Source organism: Gastrolobium bilobum, unplaced genomic scaffold, assembly GCF_033153095.1.
Source record: "Gastrolobium bilobum isolate Gb01-03AN ecotype WA unplaced genomic scaffold, APGP_CSIRO_Gbil_v1 utg16135, whole genome shotgun sequence".
NCBI lineage: Eukaryota > Viridiplantae > Streptophyta > Magnoliopsida > Fabales > Fabaceae > Gastrolobium > Gastrolobium bilobum.
The window spans coordinates 433,270-453,774 of NW_026899035.1; the positions used below are offsets into that span (position 1 = coordinate 433,270).

General features: G+C 32.9%; 3 protein-coding genes and 1 pseudogene across 3 annotated transcripts; 2 read left to right on the forward strand and 2 right to left on the reverse strand.

Moving 5' to 3' along the window:
• Nucleotides 1-289: 289 nt before the first annotated feature.
• On the reverse strand, nucleotides 290-1,276 carry LOC133286410 (TPD1 protein homolog 1-like). Its single transcript, XM_061483825.1, has 3 exons — nucleotides 1,204-1,276; nucleotides 800-913; nucleotides 290-624 (listed from the first exon to the last, which is right to left on the reverse strand). Exons 1-3 carry the CDS (start codon nucleotides 1,274-1,276, stop codon nucleotides 290-292), a joined length of 522 nt encoding a protein of 173 aa, XP_061339809.1.
• Nucleotides 1,277-7,038: 5,762 nt separating this feature from the next.
• Nucleotides 7,039-7,816, forward strand: LOC133286392 (uncharacterized). The gene has a single exon (XM_061483800.1). The coding sequence runs from the start codon at nucleotides 7,110-7,112 to the stop codon at nucleotides 7,683-7,685; it is 576 nt and encodes a 191-aa protein (XP_061339784.1). The 5' UTR covers nucleotides 7,039-7,109; the 3' UTR covers nucleotides 7,686-7,816.
• A 131-nt stretch (nucleotides 7,817-7,947) lies between these two features.
• Nucleotides 7,948-10,816, forward strand: LOC133286391 (two-pore potassium channel 1-like). The gene is made up of 2 exons (XM_061483799.1): nucleotides 7,948-10,242; nucleotides 10,459-10,816. The coding sequence occupies exons 1-2, from the start codon at nucleotides 9,341-9,343 to the stop codon at nucleotides 10,607-10,609; spliced, it is 1,053 nt and encodes a 350-aa protein (XP_061339783.1). The 5' UTR covers nucleotides 7,948-9,340; the 3' UTR covers nucleotides 10,610-10,816.
• Nucleotides 10,817-13,046: 2,230 nt separating this feature from the next.
• Nucleotides 13,047-17,978, reverse strand: LOC133286429 (pentatricopeptide repeat-containing protein At2g16880-like; annotated as a pseudogene).
• Nucleotides 17,979-20,505: the final 2,527 nt, after the last annotated feature.

The window sequence follows — 20,505 nt, forward strand, 5'->3', positions numbered from 1 at the left end:
CATATATATATATTATTCGATTCAAATAGTCAAACTAATTAATAATGCTTTTATATTCAATTCAATTTCCGATTTGTTTTTTAAATAATTAGTTAGTGCTTCCTCTAGCTGTATGCAAACGTTTGCAATGCATATAGATTTCGTTCTTGCAAAAAAAAAAAAAACACATCACGTCAACAGTACCAGTTGAGATAGCACACCCACAAGGCTACAATAAATATTCTTGTAATGTTGTAGACAAAGTCTTATTTTTTGGGTTCAAAATTCCAACTACAATTAAAGTAGCTTATCAGAGGCAAACAACAGATGAAACAGAGAGAGGGTAGGAGAATGTGGTGGCATACTGAAAGGAGATGATTCTTCCGGCGCCAAGGGCCTGTCCATTATTGACAAGGCAATCATCGTATCCAAGTCTCTTAAACACTCTCGGGTTTATCAAACGTGCTGAACTGAACCATCCACAGTGAAGATGAATATTTGCTATGCTGCAATCACTTGGGCACATGTTCGTGATTTCAACATTGTACGCAGGAATTCCACTAGGAAGAGGAGGCATTGGGCTTTGATATATCCTTATATAATTCTTTGAACAAGCTCTGCCTATACGGCTAATGTTCCCATAATCTACAACATACATTACATACACTATAGTTAGGACAACAATTTTAATTTTATTAAAGTGGCAATATTGTTACATATGAGTCAAAAAGTTCAAAGACAAGACAATATTTTTATAATGGGAAACTTTTCTACTCATAATATATACATCACTGAAAATATGTAACGGTTCTGATCATACCAGCAAACTGCAGTAGTTTCCGAGAGGTTATCTCTGTCCTGTTTTCGGTGGAAAAAACCATCTCTTCAATATCAGCGCCTCTTTCACCTTCCTTGTGAATTGGTAAATCGCTCACTGCATTGCAATAAACTATAAACTATAAACGTACGTAATCTTATTATGTGAAACCTCAAAGGATAGATCTAGATCTTATTTTATTTTACGAGTCTATTACCCGGTTAGTATGCATGTGCATGTGTGCAACGTTTCAAATCACAATTGTACAGAGGCTAGTGTAAAATGTGTCACAAAGGTGTTACCTAAGAGCACAGTAGTTAAGACAAAGGCCAGGAGCCAGGCCACCGAGATCATGCTTTTCAACGCAACCCTCATACTGAAATGCTTTCAATCTGCTATCAAGTAACCTGCAAAGCCGAAGAAATTAAGCAATGTCATTTGAGTTGCAGAGAAGCAAGGTAGAGCATAAATGGAATGCATGTTAATATAGAGGGAGAGAAGAGTAAGACCAGAGAAGAAAACTGAATATGGAAAGTTTAGTGAGATGAGGGTTTAAATAGTCGTAATAAAGAAGACAGAATAATATATGCATAGCATCCTCTCATGTTTATTTTAATATATGCATATGAGAACATTTAAGTCTTGTAAAATTTATTGACAAATAATTGTTAGCAATTGCTAATGCCGGTAATTATGATGATTTTGAAAATGGTGGACAATTGAAGCAGATTCATGGAGAAATGGAAATTTTAATTGCTCATTACTATCTGATAGGTTCTTTCGAGTATTTACGAAGAGATACCTTTGAAGTATTAGATCAAAGTACACGGAATAATAGCTTAATTAAAGGGATGATGTATATACTCAGTGACAATATATACAAGTCATAGAGGAAATGTCATACTTGTTTTATCTCTTATTTATAAAGTTTATAATGAAATTTTGGACATTTTTAACTTTTCTGGGCCCCAATGTTAGGTTCATTGTTGTCTTACTATGATTAATATTATTTAAAAAATCCTTTCTCTATTTTTTTTAATTTTCTTTTTCTATTGCCTTTTCTTCTTCTAGAATATGTGCCTATGATAAATGCTCATAAGAGTCATAAAACACTATCAATATTGTATTCCCCTGTTTCATTAGTTAAATTTGTAGCTGTCTATTCGTTTAACTGTGCCTAAGTCTAATTAAACGGAGAGGCAAACGAACTCGATGGTCAAAGAAATAAATAGGAGAAACGGGGGATGGGGATATTCCTACTTGTAAAGAATTGCATGTGCATGAACTATGTTAGTTATTTTTGTTCTATGGATGAGTCTAAATAATTCACTTGGTATTTGGTCTATATTGTTTATTTATGGACTAAAAGTTCACTCATCGAAATACCAAAAACTGTCCGTTGAATTTGATGAAAATTTATTAGTCGTTTATTGAAATAAATAACTATTTCCTGCTTTCGTACATAATTATTTTGTTATCGCCTATCGGGTTTCAACAATCATCTTAGATATTATGTTACATTAAAAAATATATATAACGCCCTAAAATTTCTAGCACAAGGTTTGAAGTAGATTAAAATATATTTTTTTAACATTTTCACATCAATATATTTGTGCTTCAAATCTGTAAATTATTATATTTATTATTTTGTATGAATTTATGAAATTTTTGATATTATATTTTTATATAGATGAAAATCTTATATTTTAACATTTAATATCAGAACTTTCATATAAAATACAATCTTTATGTTTATAGAAGTATGGTTTTTGAATTATTGTTTCATCTCTTTATTTTTTCTATTTTGTCTTCATTGTGAATCGACCTTAAAAAACCTTTTGAATCTAATTCTCTGAATGAGGCCTAAGAATTACTTAAACGTTGATTTCTAGGAATACGAATTCTTGGGTATTGGTCGAAAGAATATAATTCTTTGTTTATTTTTATTTTTCTCTCACCCATAGTTTCCGTGTCGATATATCTCTTATTTCATTGCTGCATTACATTTATCTTTCTTGATTTACTCATATCAAGTATATTTGTACGTGAAGAATATATATATATATATATATATATATATATATATATATATATATATATGGGTTCGCTTTTTCTGTAGCTACTGCAGATAAGTTATCTGCAGTAAGCCCAATACGACGTCGTTTTAGGGCAGAAATCACGGTGTATTTGTAATTTTAATTTATTTCAGGGTTATAATAGTCTTTATATTTATAATTTTTTAAGATTTCAATATCAAAACGACGTCGTTTTGAGAATAAATGCAGATAACTTATCTGCAGAAACATTTTTCCCTATATATATATATATATATATATATATATATATATATATATATATGAGAAATGTTATACTTATAATTTTTTTTTTACAACATCTTACAATCATATCTTAACACCGTTGACTTCCGTCAATCAACGGTTATCATTTAATGTGAATTAATAATTAATTAATGAGTTTAATTTGCGAAAATCATAACCGTTGATTGACGGAAATCAACGGTGTTAAGATATGGTTGTAAGATGTTGTAGAAAAAAATGTTGTAAGTATAACCTTCCTATATATATATATATATATATAGGTTTGGTGTTTGTCATTTTAAATGATATAAGTTATGTCATTTTATGAGAGAGATAGACACAGAAAAAAGGAAATCATAGGAGAGAGAAATTAAGTGGTTTTTTTAATTTAAAATTTAAATAAATTTTTTTCTGTGTTTGTCTCTCTCTTAAAAGGACAGAGTGTTATGTCATTTAAAATGACAAATATTTTTTCCTATATATATATAGAGGTAGGATCCTTTGACACCGGTGTCAAATTTAAAATTTGGCACCTTATCTGAGAGTCATTATATCAAAAAAGATCAATGGTATCACATGCTTACAAATCAGAGTCGTTGATCTTTTTTTATCTAACGGCTCTCAGATGAGGTGTTTGACACTGGTGTCAAAGGATCCTGCCTCATATACACACACACACATATATATATATACATATATATATATATACATATATATATGGGCAGGATCCTTGTCATCAGTGTCAAATTTTAAAATTTAACACCAAATCCAACATTTGATTTTCGTCAATCAAAGGTTATCATTTATTGAGAATCAAACTTATTAATTAATATTAATTTTCAATAAATGATAACAGTTGTTTGGCGAAGATCAAAGGTTGAGATTTGCTGTCAAATTTTAAAATTTGACAGTGTCAAAGGATCCTATCCCTATATATATGACAAAATAATTTGTAATATGACTGCTATAAGCATTGATGCAATTATCTAAAAACTACTTCGTTTTAAGTGGAATAAAGGAATTTCGAGATCAAAATTAATTATAGAAAACAAAAATATTATATTTATTTTTACCTTTGTATGATTATGATTCTCCATATTTAATATTTTATATTTATTTTCACTTTTGTATAGTTATGATTCTCCATATTTAATGTTTTCACATCCGTTAAACTCATATATATATATATATATATATATATATATATATATATATATATATAAGTCTGGATCATTTTACACCAGTGTAAATTACATTCTCAATCTTGACCATTGATCCCACTTATATCTAATAGCTCTAATTTTCTAATAATATGAGTCATTGGATACAAGTGGATCAATGGTTAAGATTGAGTGTAAGACTTATAGACTTTATATATAAGCTTTAATATTTTTACAGTGAATGTAGATAAATTATCTACATTCACACCCAAAATATTGTCGTTTACGGTTGAAGGATTAAAAAATTATAATGAAAAATATTATTATAACCCTGAAATAAATTATAATTACAAAAATATTTTGATTTTAACATCTTTTTGGGTTCAATGTAAATAATTTATCTACATTTTTTTGCAGAAAAATGAACTTATATATATAGGGTTTCCTTTTTCTGTAGCTATTGCAGATAAGTTATATGCAGTAAGCCTAATACGACGTCATTTTGGGACAAAAATCATGATGTTTTTGTAATTTTAATTTATTTCAAGGTTATTATAGTCTTTATAATTATAATTATTTAATTTTTTAATCCTAAAATGACGTCGTTTGAGAATAAATATAGATAACTTATCTGCAGTAATTACAGAAATATTATTCTGATATATATATATATATATATATATATATATATACTCTCACGCATTAAATGCAGGAATTGAATGTAATTTAAAAACCACTAATTGACCAGAATATATATGATTTCTAATTGACCAGAATATATATGATTTCCTTAATGGTTTTTAAATTACATTCAATTCCTGCTTTTAATGCGCGTGATTATATATATATCGGAAAAATATTTCTCCGACATCTTGAGATAAGTTTATCTCTGACCTTTCCAAAACTATGTCGTTTTATTTATTTATTTCTTTATATTAATTGATTCACCTTTGAATGATTATGATTCTCTTTTTTTGTTCTCTTTCTTTATTACCATTGATCCATCTTTGTACGGTTATGATTTAGTAACCGGAGATAAAATTATCTCAACCAGTTTGAGAAACGATAAGCCCTATATATATATGGAAAAAATATTTCTCCGGTAATTTGAGATAAGTTTATCTCCGGCCACCCAAAAATAACGTCGTTTTGTTTATTTATTTTCTTATATTAATTGATTCACCTTTGAATGGTTATGATTCTCTTTTTCTCTATTCCTTATCACCATTGATCCATCTTTGTATGGTTATGATTTAGTAGCCGGGGTTAAAGTTATCTCCGGCAACTTGAGAAATGATAAGCCCTATATATATGAGATATATTTTTCTTATGTTGTAGGAAAAAAACTACCTCATAAGAAAAAAGAGTGGTAGAACCCAATCCCTTTTTGTGTGTGTAAGAGAGTTGTTTATCTCATGTAAAATGAGATAAACATAACCCTATATATATATAGAGAGAGATAAAATCATATTTAAATTTATTGTACGTACAGCAATGACAATTAGTGGTTATGATTTCCTACATTAAATGCTTTAACCTATATATATGGAAAATCTGTCACTGCTGCACGTAAAGCGGAGGCAGAAAAATCGAACTCATATATATCTATTGGGTTACACGTAAAGCCACGGCAGAAAATAATTTATTATGATTCCCTACATTGTATTGTTACAACTGAAATAATTTTGGGTGTTTTATCATTTATTTCAATTTTGATTAAACTCTAACCCTAAAATTCAATGTTGTTATCCATTGTTTTTCTTATGGATTTATATAGTTGATAACCGTAGGTATTGGAATAAGATTTAAAAGATTTTAAGGGATTATTTTTGGAAAAAATACTTTAATATGCAATTAAGATTTTAAAGGATTATAAAAAAGTCATTTGGTATTCAATCAAATTTAAAGGATTTTAATATCTGGAAGACTAATATTTTTCTGAATAAAAAAAATACTTTAAAAACTAGTTTTTTTTTGTTTTTGAAAAATAAGAATCAATACATTAATATAAAAGGTATAAAACTAAAATTTAAATAAAAAATATAATAACCAATACTTTATCTATAAAAAGCATACCAATAAATAAAAATATAAAGATTACTATTACAAAAAATTAATTAAATAAATAAATAGAGAAACTAATTTGCTGTTTAAAGGTATAAAACTAATTTGCTGGCACGAGAGAATTTTTTTTTAAGATTGGTAGGAATTTGGTAATAATTTTTTTATCGTTGATAAGTTACACAAAAGTGTTTGGTTGGCCAAAATTTTGCTGGAAAAGTTGGGTTAATTTTACTGATGCTATATTTAGTTGAAGGTATAATATTGATGAAAATATGAAAGAAATTATCAAAATACCCTTAATTTTTTGAATATGCCAAGGGAGTCATCATCAAAATGTTGTTTTTTTTAAGGAAAAAGTGAATCAAATGTTACTTTTTGAAAATCCAAGATCAAGGAAAAAATAAATACCAAAGGTTAAGTGGGAAATTTTTTTTGCTCTAATGTAGTTCAAAAGGAAAATATCGGGTAGAAAAATTTGCTGGCATTTTGTTCACAATACCCGTACCAAACATGATAAATAAATATTACTGAGTCTACTTTTCCATCATTCTATACCAAATACTCGTACCAAACACCACCTAAATTTAAAGTGGGAGCCGGGAGTCTTGCGGAGGGTCCCACTGTGGGCTGTGTGCTTCATGGCATTGGCAGATAACCCCACAACACAAGATAAGGTATCAAACATTACACACGAAGATAAGGTTATTGTTTGTAAATACCTTCATTTCCATCCACAATTGGTATTGCTGTGACTGTGAGAAGGGGAAGAAGATGAAAAATCTTAGCCTGGGATCAAAGCTCCACATTCCAAGCCCATCCAACCCCTCTTGTTCCACTTCACATCCTCCATTATTTCTCAAACCCATCAAACTTGTTATATCATGTGGGAAAACATTGAAACACTCACCTTCAAATGTGAGACAACATACTACTCCAACTCGTTCAATCACCCTCAAACACACAACAGGTGTGGAACATGATGCACCGAGATCATTGGTGAAACATGTAGTTCCTGATCAAAAAGGGTATTCGAGGATTGTGATAATGGGAGCTGCTGTTTCAGTGGGAGTTTTGCTGATTCTGAGTGACCAAAAGGCCTTTGCTTTGGGTCCTGAAGGTCCACTTGTGGAAGAGTTTTGGGACAATGTTAGGAGATATGCACTGTACGCTCTCACTGTCAGCACAGGTGCCATTTATACCATCGTCCAGCCTATATTTGAGCTGCTCAAGAATCCCATTTCTGCATTTCTCATAATTGCTATTTTAGGGGGCAGCATCTACATTGTTTCTCAAGTGCTTTCTGCCATGGTTGGTGTTTCTGAGTTTGCTTACGATTATGGATACTAGATATACCTCCAACCATATCTAAAGCCCACTTCATCGTTTTTCTATACATTTTTAGTATTTTTCACCTTTTGTTATTGTTCAATAGTGAGCCACAATTTTAATGATGGAGAAAGTAGAAATTATTATTTTAATTTCCGGTTGATTTATGAATGATTGAGATTATTTATATTATGTTCAAACATCATATGTGAGAATCTATTTCCTAAATTGCCATGGATTGTGTCCTGACTGGCCCTATCAGTTAGTCTCTGAAGCCCAACAAATTAGGGGTTTTAGATAATTTGTTCATTGCTTGAAGCCAATATGAATAGAGTAACCCCTGATTTTTTTTATTTTTTATTTATATACCGAATCTAATTATCTATTTGAGACTAATCGGTTCCTTCCTTGGGTATTTAATTCTTTGAACTGACTACTTGACTAATTCCAAGTCGGGGTTTAGTCACACTTGTGTGTTGTCAACTTAACTACACCGATTAATAAGGGATGCAGTTAACCTAATCTCAATTCTAACAAAAATAATAATAATGATTTGCAAACATATTTTTTTTTCCAATTTTTTAATTTAAATAAAATTAATGAAAGTTCTATCAATATTTTATTTTAAATAAATTTTCGGGGGCTACAATACTATTATTTGTTGTCACAATTGTGAAATGAGAGTATTGAATAAGTGTTCCAAAAAAATGAAAAACTATTGAACGCTGCCTAGATAGTGGCACTTGGCATGTGAATGGATCGGAAGGTTAAAACAGAAACTAGGCGTTTTAAGGTGTTAAAATGTCCATTTGGAAGCATCCGAGACATTATTGGCTGTTTTTCATGAATCCTCTGAACTTCCTCAAACAGAAAAAGAGAATTGTTCTTTCTGGTTAATTTAACGGAATTTGAAGAATTGTGATCATCAATTTCCTATCTGAACAAGTTGACCTTCTAGAAACAACCTTCTCAGGTAGCTAAAAATCTATTTTGTTCTTGTTTTGTACCAATTGGTTGTTACAGTATTTCTTTGTGTGTATTTTAAAACTGAAATGATACTGTCCCCACAGTTTATACTGGCCAAGAAACATTACCAGGTATAGTACGTCTTAAGAACAATTACCTTTGTGTTTTCTCATTCAGTCGAAATTAATGTATTGGTTAGCCTCTCTTCAGACTTTAGATTGATTTATATAGTATAGCCTATAGTTTATAGGCAGAGGAACAACATTCCAGCCCTTAATTTTCTTTAGATTAGTCTGTCAATACATTAGCTTCTATGATGAACTAAAGGCGAATTTGATCTACTAATTATAGCACAAGAGAATTGAGCATTTCATAGTATTTCCTTATGTTCTATGGAGTAACTTTCGCTAACAATTAGAAAAATCACAGAACTATCTCAAATAGCAAATTATTAGGTCATTGGAGAGGAAGGAAACCGGTTTAGGCAATCAATTTACTATTGACCATTTAAAATTTGAATAAACACTTAACCAAGAATATAGAAAGATAACTTCTAGCAGGAAATTTTTTTATCCATAATGTTGTTATTGTAAGTGACTCTACTACTAGTAGTTTCATAAATCAGGAACATGGTAGGAGCAAATTAAGTCCCTTGGAACTTCAAACTTTCAGGTGGCCTGCTAATATATGAAGCTTTTTTTAGTAAGTTGATGGGTAGTGATGAGGCACAAGAGTCATTGCTTTCAGAGCCAAGAGATCATTCTCATCTCAACGATAAGAGTGACCTCCAGAGAAGAAGACCCCGGCGTGGCAGTGCTTCAGGGACAGAGATCAATATCCAAGAACAAAATGTTGTCCAAAACCCTTTACACCTTCAATATATAGCTACAAAACCACAAGCAGAATTCCATTTCAAGCCTGTGTTATTGTGGTTAGCTGCCTACCTAGGTGGAGGTACCCTATGTTTCTTTCTCACAAGTTATCAAATCGAGGGTATAAAAACCAATGGGTTTCTTGATGCCATTTACTTCTGTGTTGTGACTATGACTACTGTTGGATATGGAGATCTTGTACCCAATAGTTCAGTGGCAAAACTTTTTGCCTGCATTTATGTATTCACTGGCATGGCTCTTGGTGGGTTAATTCTTAGCAAGGCAGCAGATTACATTGTTGAAAAGCAGGAAATCTTGCTTGTTAGAGCTATTTACAAAGGTGGAAAAGTTGGTTTAGAAGAGCTTTCCAAAGAGATTGAATCTAACAAAGCCAAATACAAATTCATGCTGGCAGCATCCACCTTTTTATTGCTTATGGTAGTAGGAACTATTTTTCTGTATTTTATTGAAAATCTAGATTTTGTGGATGCCCTCTATTGTGTTTGTTCCACAGTCACTACTTTGGGTTATGGGGATAAGAGCTTCTCCACTACTGTTGGTCGTACTTTTGCTGTGTTCTGGATACTGAGCAGCACCATTTGCTTAGCTCAGTCTTTTGCCTATCTTGCTGAACTATATACTGAAGAGAGACAAAAATCACTGGCAAAAATGGTTCTTGCACGAAAATTGTCACTCCTTGATCTTGAGGCAGCAGATCTTGATGGAGACAAAGCTGTTAGGTAAGGCAATACGAGTACTTTAGGTAATGTTGATGGTAATAAAAAAAAGATAGTTGGTTGCTTATATATGGATTCTTTTTCTCTCTATTATTTGCACTGAGAGATACAGTAAGTTCATATTTATGATACCCAGTTTTTCCAGCATCGATAGATAGCTTCAATAATTAGCTGGACCTAGCCATCAAATGCTCACATTCAACATTTTTGTTATCTCAGTGCTGCAGAGTTCGTTGTATACAAGTTGAAGGAAATGGGAAAGATCAGCCAAGAAGATATTTCAGTTGTGATGGAGATTTTTAGAAAACTAGATTGTGATAAATCAGGAGCTCTGACAGAAGCTGATCTTAGATATTTTGAATCATCTTAACCCTATACTTGTCTACTAAGTCATGAATTTTAGTTTACATTTTATACAGTAGAACATCTAATTCATATCCTTCTCATTTCATGAGAAACTATAGTGGCGCACATTTCCCCCCGCAAGGGTAGCCAAAATTGGTACTAAGATCCGATGAAGTTGAGACGGTGCTTAGCGAAAGAGCATAACGTTTCAAACTTTTAATACATTCTTTTATGGGATTTATTATTCTTATGTTACATAGAAAAAAATCTATCTCCTACACACAAATTCAAGATGAGTCCTACTCTACTTTTTTTTCTCTTTTCCCTTCAAAGTGAACCCCAACTATACAAATGAGTCAGTAGGAGATAATTATTATCTCCTACTGCATGAGAAAACTATTACCTATAATTATCTATAATAATGTATAATTAAGTGATCATTCATCACTGGAGCTGGTTCACATGCAACAGGTCACCAATCTTAGCTAATGTTCCACCAATCTAACTTAGCAATCAATATATTAACAAAGTGAAACTAAAGACAACCGTGGTAATTTAATATTCAGATTAACCTCTTTGGACTCTCATACTTTAAATAGGAAGTGATTAGTAAAATTAAAATCTGGTTGTATATATATTGTGCATGGACAGATGCTTCATGGGTTTCCAGGGTAGCATGAAGATTGAGTTAACAAGAGCTTATATCCAAACAAAAAATTCCGCAACCATGTTTCACTTGTGGAATTGAACGCAAGCTGATGACCATAAGTGAATCCGTGTGACCACAGCATAGTGTTGTAAGGAATTACATTTTTTATTGTGAAGGTGAATAAAATATGCAGTCACCTACTCTCCTTTCACTGTTAATGGCCTGAAGACTTGAAAAGCATGGACATGAATGCCAATTTACATACTTTGGCGTATGTAACTGGTTATCTAGGTATAGAATACTGAATGGAAGGTAAATAAACTCAAAAAAGGGAATGGTTAGAAAATGCAGGGCCACTTAATTAGGTTGATGCTGTATAAAATATTTTCTATTTCACCAAAAAAAATTCTCAAAAAGAAGAAGATTTGTCACAGTGGAAGATGAAGGATAGAAACAACGAGATCATGCATCAGAAGCTAAATTTTATTTACTAATTTAAGTATTTATCATCATTGGAGAGAACTTTATTAAGTTTGTCATGCATCTAGCTGCTCGTAAGACATAAAGTCCATATCTTATGAATTACATTATCCATTCTAGCTTAAAATTTTCTTCTTACAGTAATATTATCCTCGTCTCAACCAGATCTTGTGGCTAAGACTTAAGAAATCATTGATGGGCTTCACTTACCATTTAATTGAGATGGATGTTTGAGAATAGTATATATACAAAGGAAGGGGACAAGAAGCTATGCTTTTTTTATAGAAATTTTTACACTTACCAATTCCAGAAGTTTATGCTTTTATTTTCGTTCATATTGCTGTGACATTCATTAAACTCATTCAATTGATACAACTGTCATTTGAGAATGAAATGGATACAGAGAACAAGATATTATTGATCATTGTTATGGACATGAAAGGGTTTTCCTCTATTTATACTAAGTCTGAAACTCGAACACCCTTCTTGCACTTTAGAAGTTTTGAGCCTCCTCTGTATGTTCTGGCATGCCTGCTACGTAATCCAAGAGCCCTTCTGCAACTTTTTCACCATGAGCTTCAGTTGAGAATTTGGAAACGCCTCCAAAGGCTATTATTGCAACCAAGAATACAGTTGTGGAAGCAAACAAAGGCCAAAAATACGTCAGAATGGTCAGAATTGGTGGGGCCGCATATAACATCAAGGAAAAGGATAGCGAAATTGCTATTGCTATGGAGATATGGTATCTATATTGCAGAAGCTTTGCTGGTACATCCATGGCCCCTTGGATGAGTACTATAAATCCAAAGAGAGAGAGAGAATTGGGGGAGGAAGAGAGATATGGAAAAAAAGTATGGTTATTCTCCATTAACGAGTTTGTTGTTGGCAAATATTATACTCTGAAGAGATTCTCTGTTGTCAATGACAGTCTTCATAATTCTCAAAGCTTGCTTCGCTCATCCGCCACTTATTCTTTTAAGCCACGTGTTTCCCAAACTGTTCTCCCATGACAAGATGGAAGTCTATCTAAAATAGGTGGACATGGTAAAATATTTATTTTGGTCAGCATAGTTCAATAAATTTTACATAAAATTGGTGACACATTGAATACACAAGATAATTTTGACCTTGGAAATCACACACATATATATATATATATATAAATAAAGAGATATCATTTGACTCCAGAGTTATATATAGGAGCAGGATCATCTTACATACACCGGTGTAAGAATAATAAATCTTACACCTGTGTAAGAATAATAAATCTTATACCAAATCTTAATCATTGATTTTCTGCATCTAATGGTTAAAATTTATTAGATCTCACTCATTAATTAATTTTTAATTCTCAATAAATCTCAACCGTTGAATGCACGGAGATCAATGGTTAAGATTTGAATATATATAGAAGCAGCGTATTTAAAAACTTCTTCCTTCCATGACCATATTTATTTTTTAGACCAGGTGTGGATACTTTGCCCGCTTCGTTGAAAGTGCAGCGTATTTAAGAACTTCTCCCTTCCATGACCATATTTATTTTTTAGACCAGGTGTGGATACTTTGCCCGCTTCGTTGAAAGTTCAAGTGGCGGTGTCCATTTTGGAATTGGACATTTGAAATGAAGACTACGTGCACAGGAAAGGAACAGATTCTTATTCTTCTTTATGGTAATGCCCTGATGAATATCAAGAAGACAAGAACACTTGAATTAATCAATAAATATTTGAGTCTTAGTAGCTAATACATTCTTCATTTGCATTTGAGGTTGCTTTAAACCAGACAAGGAGTGTCTCCCCCCATGTGGCAAATCTAAGCCTTAAAATCATCATTTAATTAAAGAAAACTCTTACAATTTTTTTCTCACCCATAAAAGGTTGAGGAAATATCAAACTCTGTTTTGGGGGCGCCAGATTTCCCATTTTACCATCTGCTTGATAACCTGAAAAGTTGGTTGGATCAGTTAAATCTGCAATGGAGCTCAATAGCTTATACATGGAATTTTAACGAGTAAAGCAATTTTTTAACTGGGGACAGACGAATAATGATGGATGGACAGGTGAGAATGTGTGTGTTTCACCCAATATATTTGCCATTTGCAGTCCTTCACGGCACTTTTAAACACCCCTAAACTGTTGCACTCCATCTCCAATTCAATAACATACCCATACTTCTATTCATCCTTAAATCGTAGCAGTATCCTCCTCATCAAAGTCAACTAGGTTGACAAACTCCTCAGGATATTACACGTATTGGGTTAACACCACCTTCAGGTCTAGTAGGTCTGACTGGCATTGATGTATGCTCTCTTCTATTCTTTTTTCTGGATTGATATCAATTGTTGTTTTGTTTGCTTTATTATGGAACATTTTAGGTGTACTAGGAGGCACCTCACATGCGAGCTCTTTACCTTTATTCCTACCATTACTTCAAGCCTCTACTGCGTCAATGTCGTCATCATATTCATCACAATTTGGGGGTGGTTTATATATACTATCTTCTGCACTGTCAAAGTCATCATCGCTTGAACTTTCATCTTCTCCTTGTTCAGATTTTGCCTCAGCATCACTTTCTTCTTGCTCTTCCACATCAAGAAGTTTGTCTTCTGGTACGTTGTTTATGTAGTGGGTCATACTGCAAGTGTTAAAAACTACTTTTAAGATACCAAAACAATGAATAATATGCTAAACAAATGAGGAAAGCAACAAACATATGCCGGGGAAAAAAGAGAAAAGGGAGGGGAATGACAAGAATTCAATATAAGAAAGGGAAAAGGTGTGGCCCAAGAAAAGAGAAAAGAATTGCCATGAAGAGCTTGCATTTGGAATCTTAAAAGCTAGTTAGTATTACATCATTTCGATCATAACTGTTGATATTGTTAAACAAAAGGATGGTTCTTGGGAAAGATAGTTCTCCATTCTTTCAAAAGTTAACATCAATACAGACTAACAATGGTTCTTGAAGAGCAAAATGAAAACAAAGTCATTAAAACAAGATAGTTCTCCAATCCCTCTATATGCCTACCAGGCTACCAAGTAGAATTAATCGGGGGAAAAAACCTATGTGTTGAACACTAAAGAAAGACCATGAAAATGCCTGCTCCAGACAAAGACGCCAAGGGATGCATACAAAGTACCCCGCCATAACATGAGTGAAGACAAGTTTCTATATGGGCATTAGTAGGAGACAGAAGCACACTCATTAAGGGTCAATGAGAGGACCATGAATCGAATATTAATAGGAGCTATGTACAAATATTTACAGCTTTTGTTCAAGTACTTAGAGGGAAATGATAGTCCGTATTTTTATCCTTTTTAAATAATATTAATACATCAGTATCCATAATTTGAATAGAAAAATACATTTTGATTGTCATAATCCATTAAAAATAGCACATCAATCTAAGACTGATATGGAAGCAAGAAGAAGAAGTAGCACATTTTACAATAGAAGAAAGAGAAAAAATAACACCAGACAACCAAGTCTACATTTCTACTATGAGCCAATTATCCAGCCAACAAAAGAATATATAGTATCATAAGCAACGAATACTTACCTTTCTCTCCTCCCCTTCTGCAGAGAGTAAAAGAAGTGACACGAAGAAGAAAGCAATTCTCTGTTCCCGCACATTATAACGCATAAACATCTCTCTAAGAAATGGGTAAGTTCCTTTAAACTCGAACTACAGATTCCATTTAAAGGTTCCCTGAAAGACAAGAACAGTTAGGCAAAGACCACATAAAATATGTTGGCTAAATAGTCACAAAAGCTAAAGAAGATTAACTATTTATTATATAGGAAAAAAGATACTTACATGAAATCATTAAATGCCATCACCACACCGCCTCTACAGCATAATTCAGCATTATTGGCATCATAAATCCAAATGCCAAAATAAATACCAAGCCAACTTATTGTGTCAATCTGATCAAACAACTTTCGATATGCTTTTTCGCCTCTTCAAGAGCCCATCCATTAGCTTGATATATTATATTTATTTAAACTAACTCCTTTCTGCTCAGTCTCTTGAAATAGTTTCATTGCCTCCTTTGTACTTCCCTTGAGTACACAAATTACTTATTTTCTCTGAGTACATCATATCACCTGAGCCAAGCTCTTGGGAAGTGTCATGAGTTTTCACATCTTGCCCTCTCCCTACAAGTTTTGACCTCAACTTCTCTGCTTCCTCAGTTCTACCAGCATGAGTAAGTGCACTAATGATGGCATTATAAGTATACCGGCCAGGCCCCAATTTTTTAGCCTCCATTTCAGTCATAAGAGCAAACGCATCCTCAAGTCTCCCTTCTTTGCAAAGGGAGGATATCGATGTTTGTATGTAACTACATCAATGTGCTTCCCTTTAGAGATACATGTGATAAAAAGTTTAAGAGCCTTCTCCAACATGCCCTCTCTGCAAAGTCCTCGAAGAAGAATGTTACATGTAAAGATATCTGGTTTGAATGAGTTCTCTGCCATTTTGTTATGGAACTGAAATGCTTTCTCTACAATTCCCTCCCAGCAGTAAGAATGATTATGTTATATGTAGCTTCATCAGGGACTAAACCCTTCTCTAAAAGCTCATTCAATTTATTATGGCTTGACCAGTTTTTCCAGACAGGCATAGCCCTCTGATTACAGTGCTATAAGTGACAACACTAGGAACAATCCCCTTCTCCTTCATCTCATGCCAAAGCTTCAAATCTTTATCTTCTTTTTCATCCTTAAAGTATCCCATGATTCGAGTTCCATAGGTTACCTCGTCAAGAATATAACCTCGCTTCCTGGCCTTTACAGCTAACTCATATGCCTCCTCAAGCTTCTTCTCCAAGCACAAAGTGTGTAATATGGTGTTAAGAGAAGAAATATCTATTTTCAATCCTTTCCTTCCCATTTCATCCATCATCCTAAATGCTTCTCCCAGTTTTCCCGCTTTACAATAAGTCAATAACCATTAGTCATAGTATTATAAGTAAAACAATCAGGAGAAATCCCACTTTCCACCATCTTCACTATGATGTTGCTTGCTTCATCGATCTTACCTTCCTTACAGAACCACTTCACCATTATATTGTGAGTCACTGCATTCGGCTTGACTCCCTTTACCTTCATTTCCTCAACTAACTCAAATGCCTCCACACTGCCCCGATGCTCAAAACATCCATCAATCAAAGTATTATAAGTAACAACATCCAGAATCAATTTCAAATTCTCCATTTCATCTCTGAGCCTAATCGCCTCATCAATCTTCCCTTCATCACACAAACCCTTAATCATTGTATTATAAGTCCAAAATTGTATTATAAGTCCAAATATCCGACAACATATCATTCCTCGTCATCAACTCGATAACCTCGGCAGCTTCCTTCAACCATTTCAACCTACAATACCCATGAACCAAGATATTATATGTGTTCTTAATCGGAATCAACCCGCTATTCTTCATTCTGAGCAACATTTTCCGCACCTTGGTCAACTGACTTCTCTAAAGAGCGCATCCAACACGGTGTTATAAGTGACATTATCAGGGAAACACCTAAACTCACCCATTTGATTCATCAACTCAACAGCTTCATTGAACTTATTATCAGTGGAATATCCATATATCAATATGTTAAAAGTGTTGGTGTTGGGATTGACACCGAGCTGAAGAGCATCCTTAAAAACTTGCCTAGACAAGAGAATAGAGTGGGAGGAAGAGGACCTAACCAGGGCATTGAGGAGTGTGTTGCAAGTTAGCAAATTGGGTCGTAAACGGAGGCGCTTCATCTTCTTGAAGATCTGAAAAGCAAGGTAGGGTTGACCGGCTTGGACGTAGGCACCAATGAAGGTGTCAAGAAGAGATTTTGAGATGGTGGGCAGGCTTCCATTGGGATGGAGGAGGAGGGAGTGGAGGCCGTGGCGGCGATCGGAGGAGATGAAGTTGCGGAGGAGGGACTTAGCGTCGGAGAACCTGTGGCGGGAGAGGAGGGGATGAAGGAAGGTGAGAAGGGGTTCTGGGGAAGGGGCGTTGCTTTGGAACCATTTGAAGAAGGAAAGGAGGGTAGTTGGGTAAGAGTGGAGGTGCTTCGAGGAGAGAATGGAGATTATGAGTGGTAGGGTCAAGTGGGGAATGAAGGGTTGCAGTCTCTGTAATGGTTTCTCATTGCTCTTTAGGATTGTGATTATGCTATTCATAACCACTTCGTTGCTTCTGGTTCTGGGGGTGTTTTTTAGGGTTTTGTGGCATCTGCACTTTCAGGCAAGGGAAGAAGAAGGAGGAGGTACAAACATGTCACCCTTTCACGTAGTTTGTTTTCTAAATTCTAATTGGTATTTATGTTAAAAAAAAAAAAAAGTAAGAATAGTTTAAAAATGAACAATTAAATATTTCTAAAAGTGTAAAAGTGTAAATAAAAAAATTAAGCGAGTTTCAATATTTATCACACATAAATAAAATAGCTCTTGTAAAAAAAAAAAAAAAAAAAAAAAAAACCTCATAAATTACGTTAGATTCTCAATTGAAGATTATATACGACCAGAATAGTTATGTTTGTAGACAATTTCAAGGTGTGTTTAGTTTTGATTATTTTCGAAAAAATAATTTTTTTAAAAAATGAATAAATATTTAACAATAACCTATTCTGAATATAAGCTGAACTAATTATACTGACAAAACACAACATAAAAGGATATTTTCTCACTAAAATGAAAAGAATAAGTAAATTTATTCGTTTTTGAAGTGTATAACCTGGAATTTTCAATATCACTAGAAGTTGTTTGATTGGTTAAATTTCATTTGATTAATCTGTGATTTTTTCAAACATAGATTTATATAAATGAACTGATTGTTTTATTTGATGTTGTACTAATTTCTTGCGGTTTGGATTGTGTTTTCGTGACATGCACAAATTTGTCTTCCTGTTGTTTGTTGTTACGGATAAATTTGTGGTATCTTGTGTTATGAGGAGTCTGTTTGGTATGCGGGTATTTTTAAAAAATTTGGGATACTGAATTTTTTTAAATTTTTAATTTTTGAATATTATCATAAACTGAATGTAAAAATTATATTTCTGAAAATCAAGATTTTCAGATAAAATTTCATCTGCCAAATATCTCCTAAGAGGAAACAAAATCTGCTCATAATCCGGAAATGACCCCGGCAAACAAAACAACTGTTTATCAAAATTGGGAGGCACAGAAACTTTGGAATTCCTTGTGAAAACTTTGCAAATACACTTCTAAATCTGTTTTTTTATGACCACATGTATATATCATCAACTTATTCTGCATATTGTATCAAAAAAATAAAAAATGACGGTAATATTTGTACGAAAAAGAGAGAATTTTTTTTTAATTCAAATATCACTTGTTAAATAGTATACATACTTACAGAAGATGTCTTCCGCCAAAGACACAATTCATATGTACACTTTCTGGAAATTCGAGCATTGTGCTTTGGTGCCACTTGTCAAAATTTTCATTTAACTTACATAAATATTTCTCCTACGAGATAGTTAGCATTTAACGTTAAATTTTTCTTTTAGAAAAAAAAAGTGATGAAATACACCATTTCTTTTCCCACCGTATTTTTAGAATTCGTAATTTTCGGATAAAAAAATATTTTACTCTACTAAACGCCCCATAAAGAAGGGAAAAGGGGAGATTCTTAGTTCTAAAGAATTGCATGTGGATGAATAATAAACTATCTTAAGAAATATTAAAGTATGAGAAATGATTCGTTTACAAATTTCTTTATAAATTACACTATGTTCTCCCAAGAGAACATAGTGAAACTAGTGTTCTCCCGAGAGAATATAATGAAACTAGTGTTTTCCCGGAAGAACATAGTGTAGTTTGTAAACAAAAAAGTTTGTAAATATAACTTGTCCCTTAAAATATAACATTTACTTTACTTGAACTCGTTCGAAATGGATTCATTTTGAGTTTAACTTTGATATTTTCTTTTAATTACATGGCAATATGTCATTAAATGGAAATAGTTTTCTTATGTCACATAAGATAATTATCTTATGTTTTACATTCATATAAATTTGTGCTCATTTTTTTTTCTTTTATATTTTTTTAAAAATTATGAATCCCACAACTTTATTTCACCCACGTAAGATATTTATCTTATGTGACATAAAATTAATAACTCCCTTAAATGATAGTGTAAAGTTTAACATAATGCTCATTCAAAATTAAATTCATCAATTTTAAATGCTTAAGAGGTCGAGTATACGGGTAAAACACTGAAACTATTTTTTTTATTATTATTGAAGCTGACTTGCATGAAAGAACTTCAGTAAATATAGGAAATTGCAGCTCGCGGGTCACTTTCACGTGATATTACCGAAATGAATGTCATGGTTCTATATGTTATTACCAGAGTTGATGCAGTTAAACTGATATTGACAAGTTAAGCAAAGAAGTGTTGGGAAAACTCGGTTCCCTCAAGCTCGGCTCAGGGGTCTTTGTGCGGAAGTCAATCAACAAGATCTTGATCTCAGATCTCGGCAATACCTCAGCCTGAACTTCACCAGGTCAGGCAGCGCAGCGGAAAAATCAAAACGAAAACAGGAGAGAGAGAAGAAGAACACAATCAGATTTAACGTGGGAAAACCTTCTTGAATTAAGAAGTAAAAAACTCACGGGACCTAGTCCAAATCAGAAATTCACTATGAAAATAATGGTTACAAATAATCAAATACACCAATGTGGTGGTAAACTCAACCTCTCCAACAATGGTGATAATCAAACTACCCTAGAGATGTTTCACTCAAACTCTCTCTCTAGAGATCTTTCAAATGCAA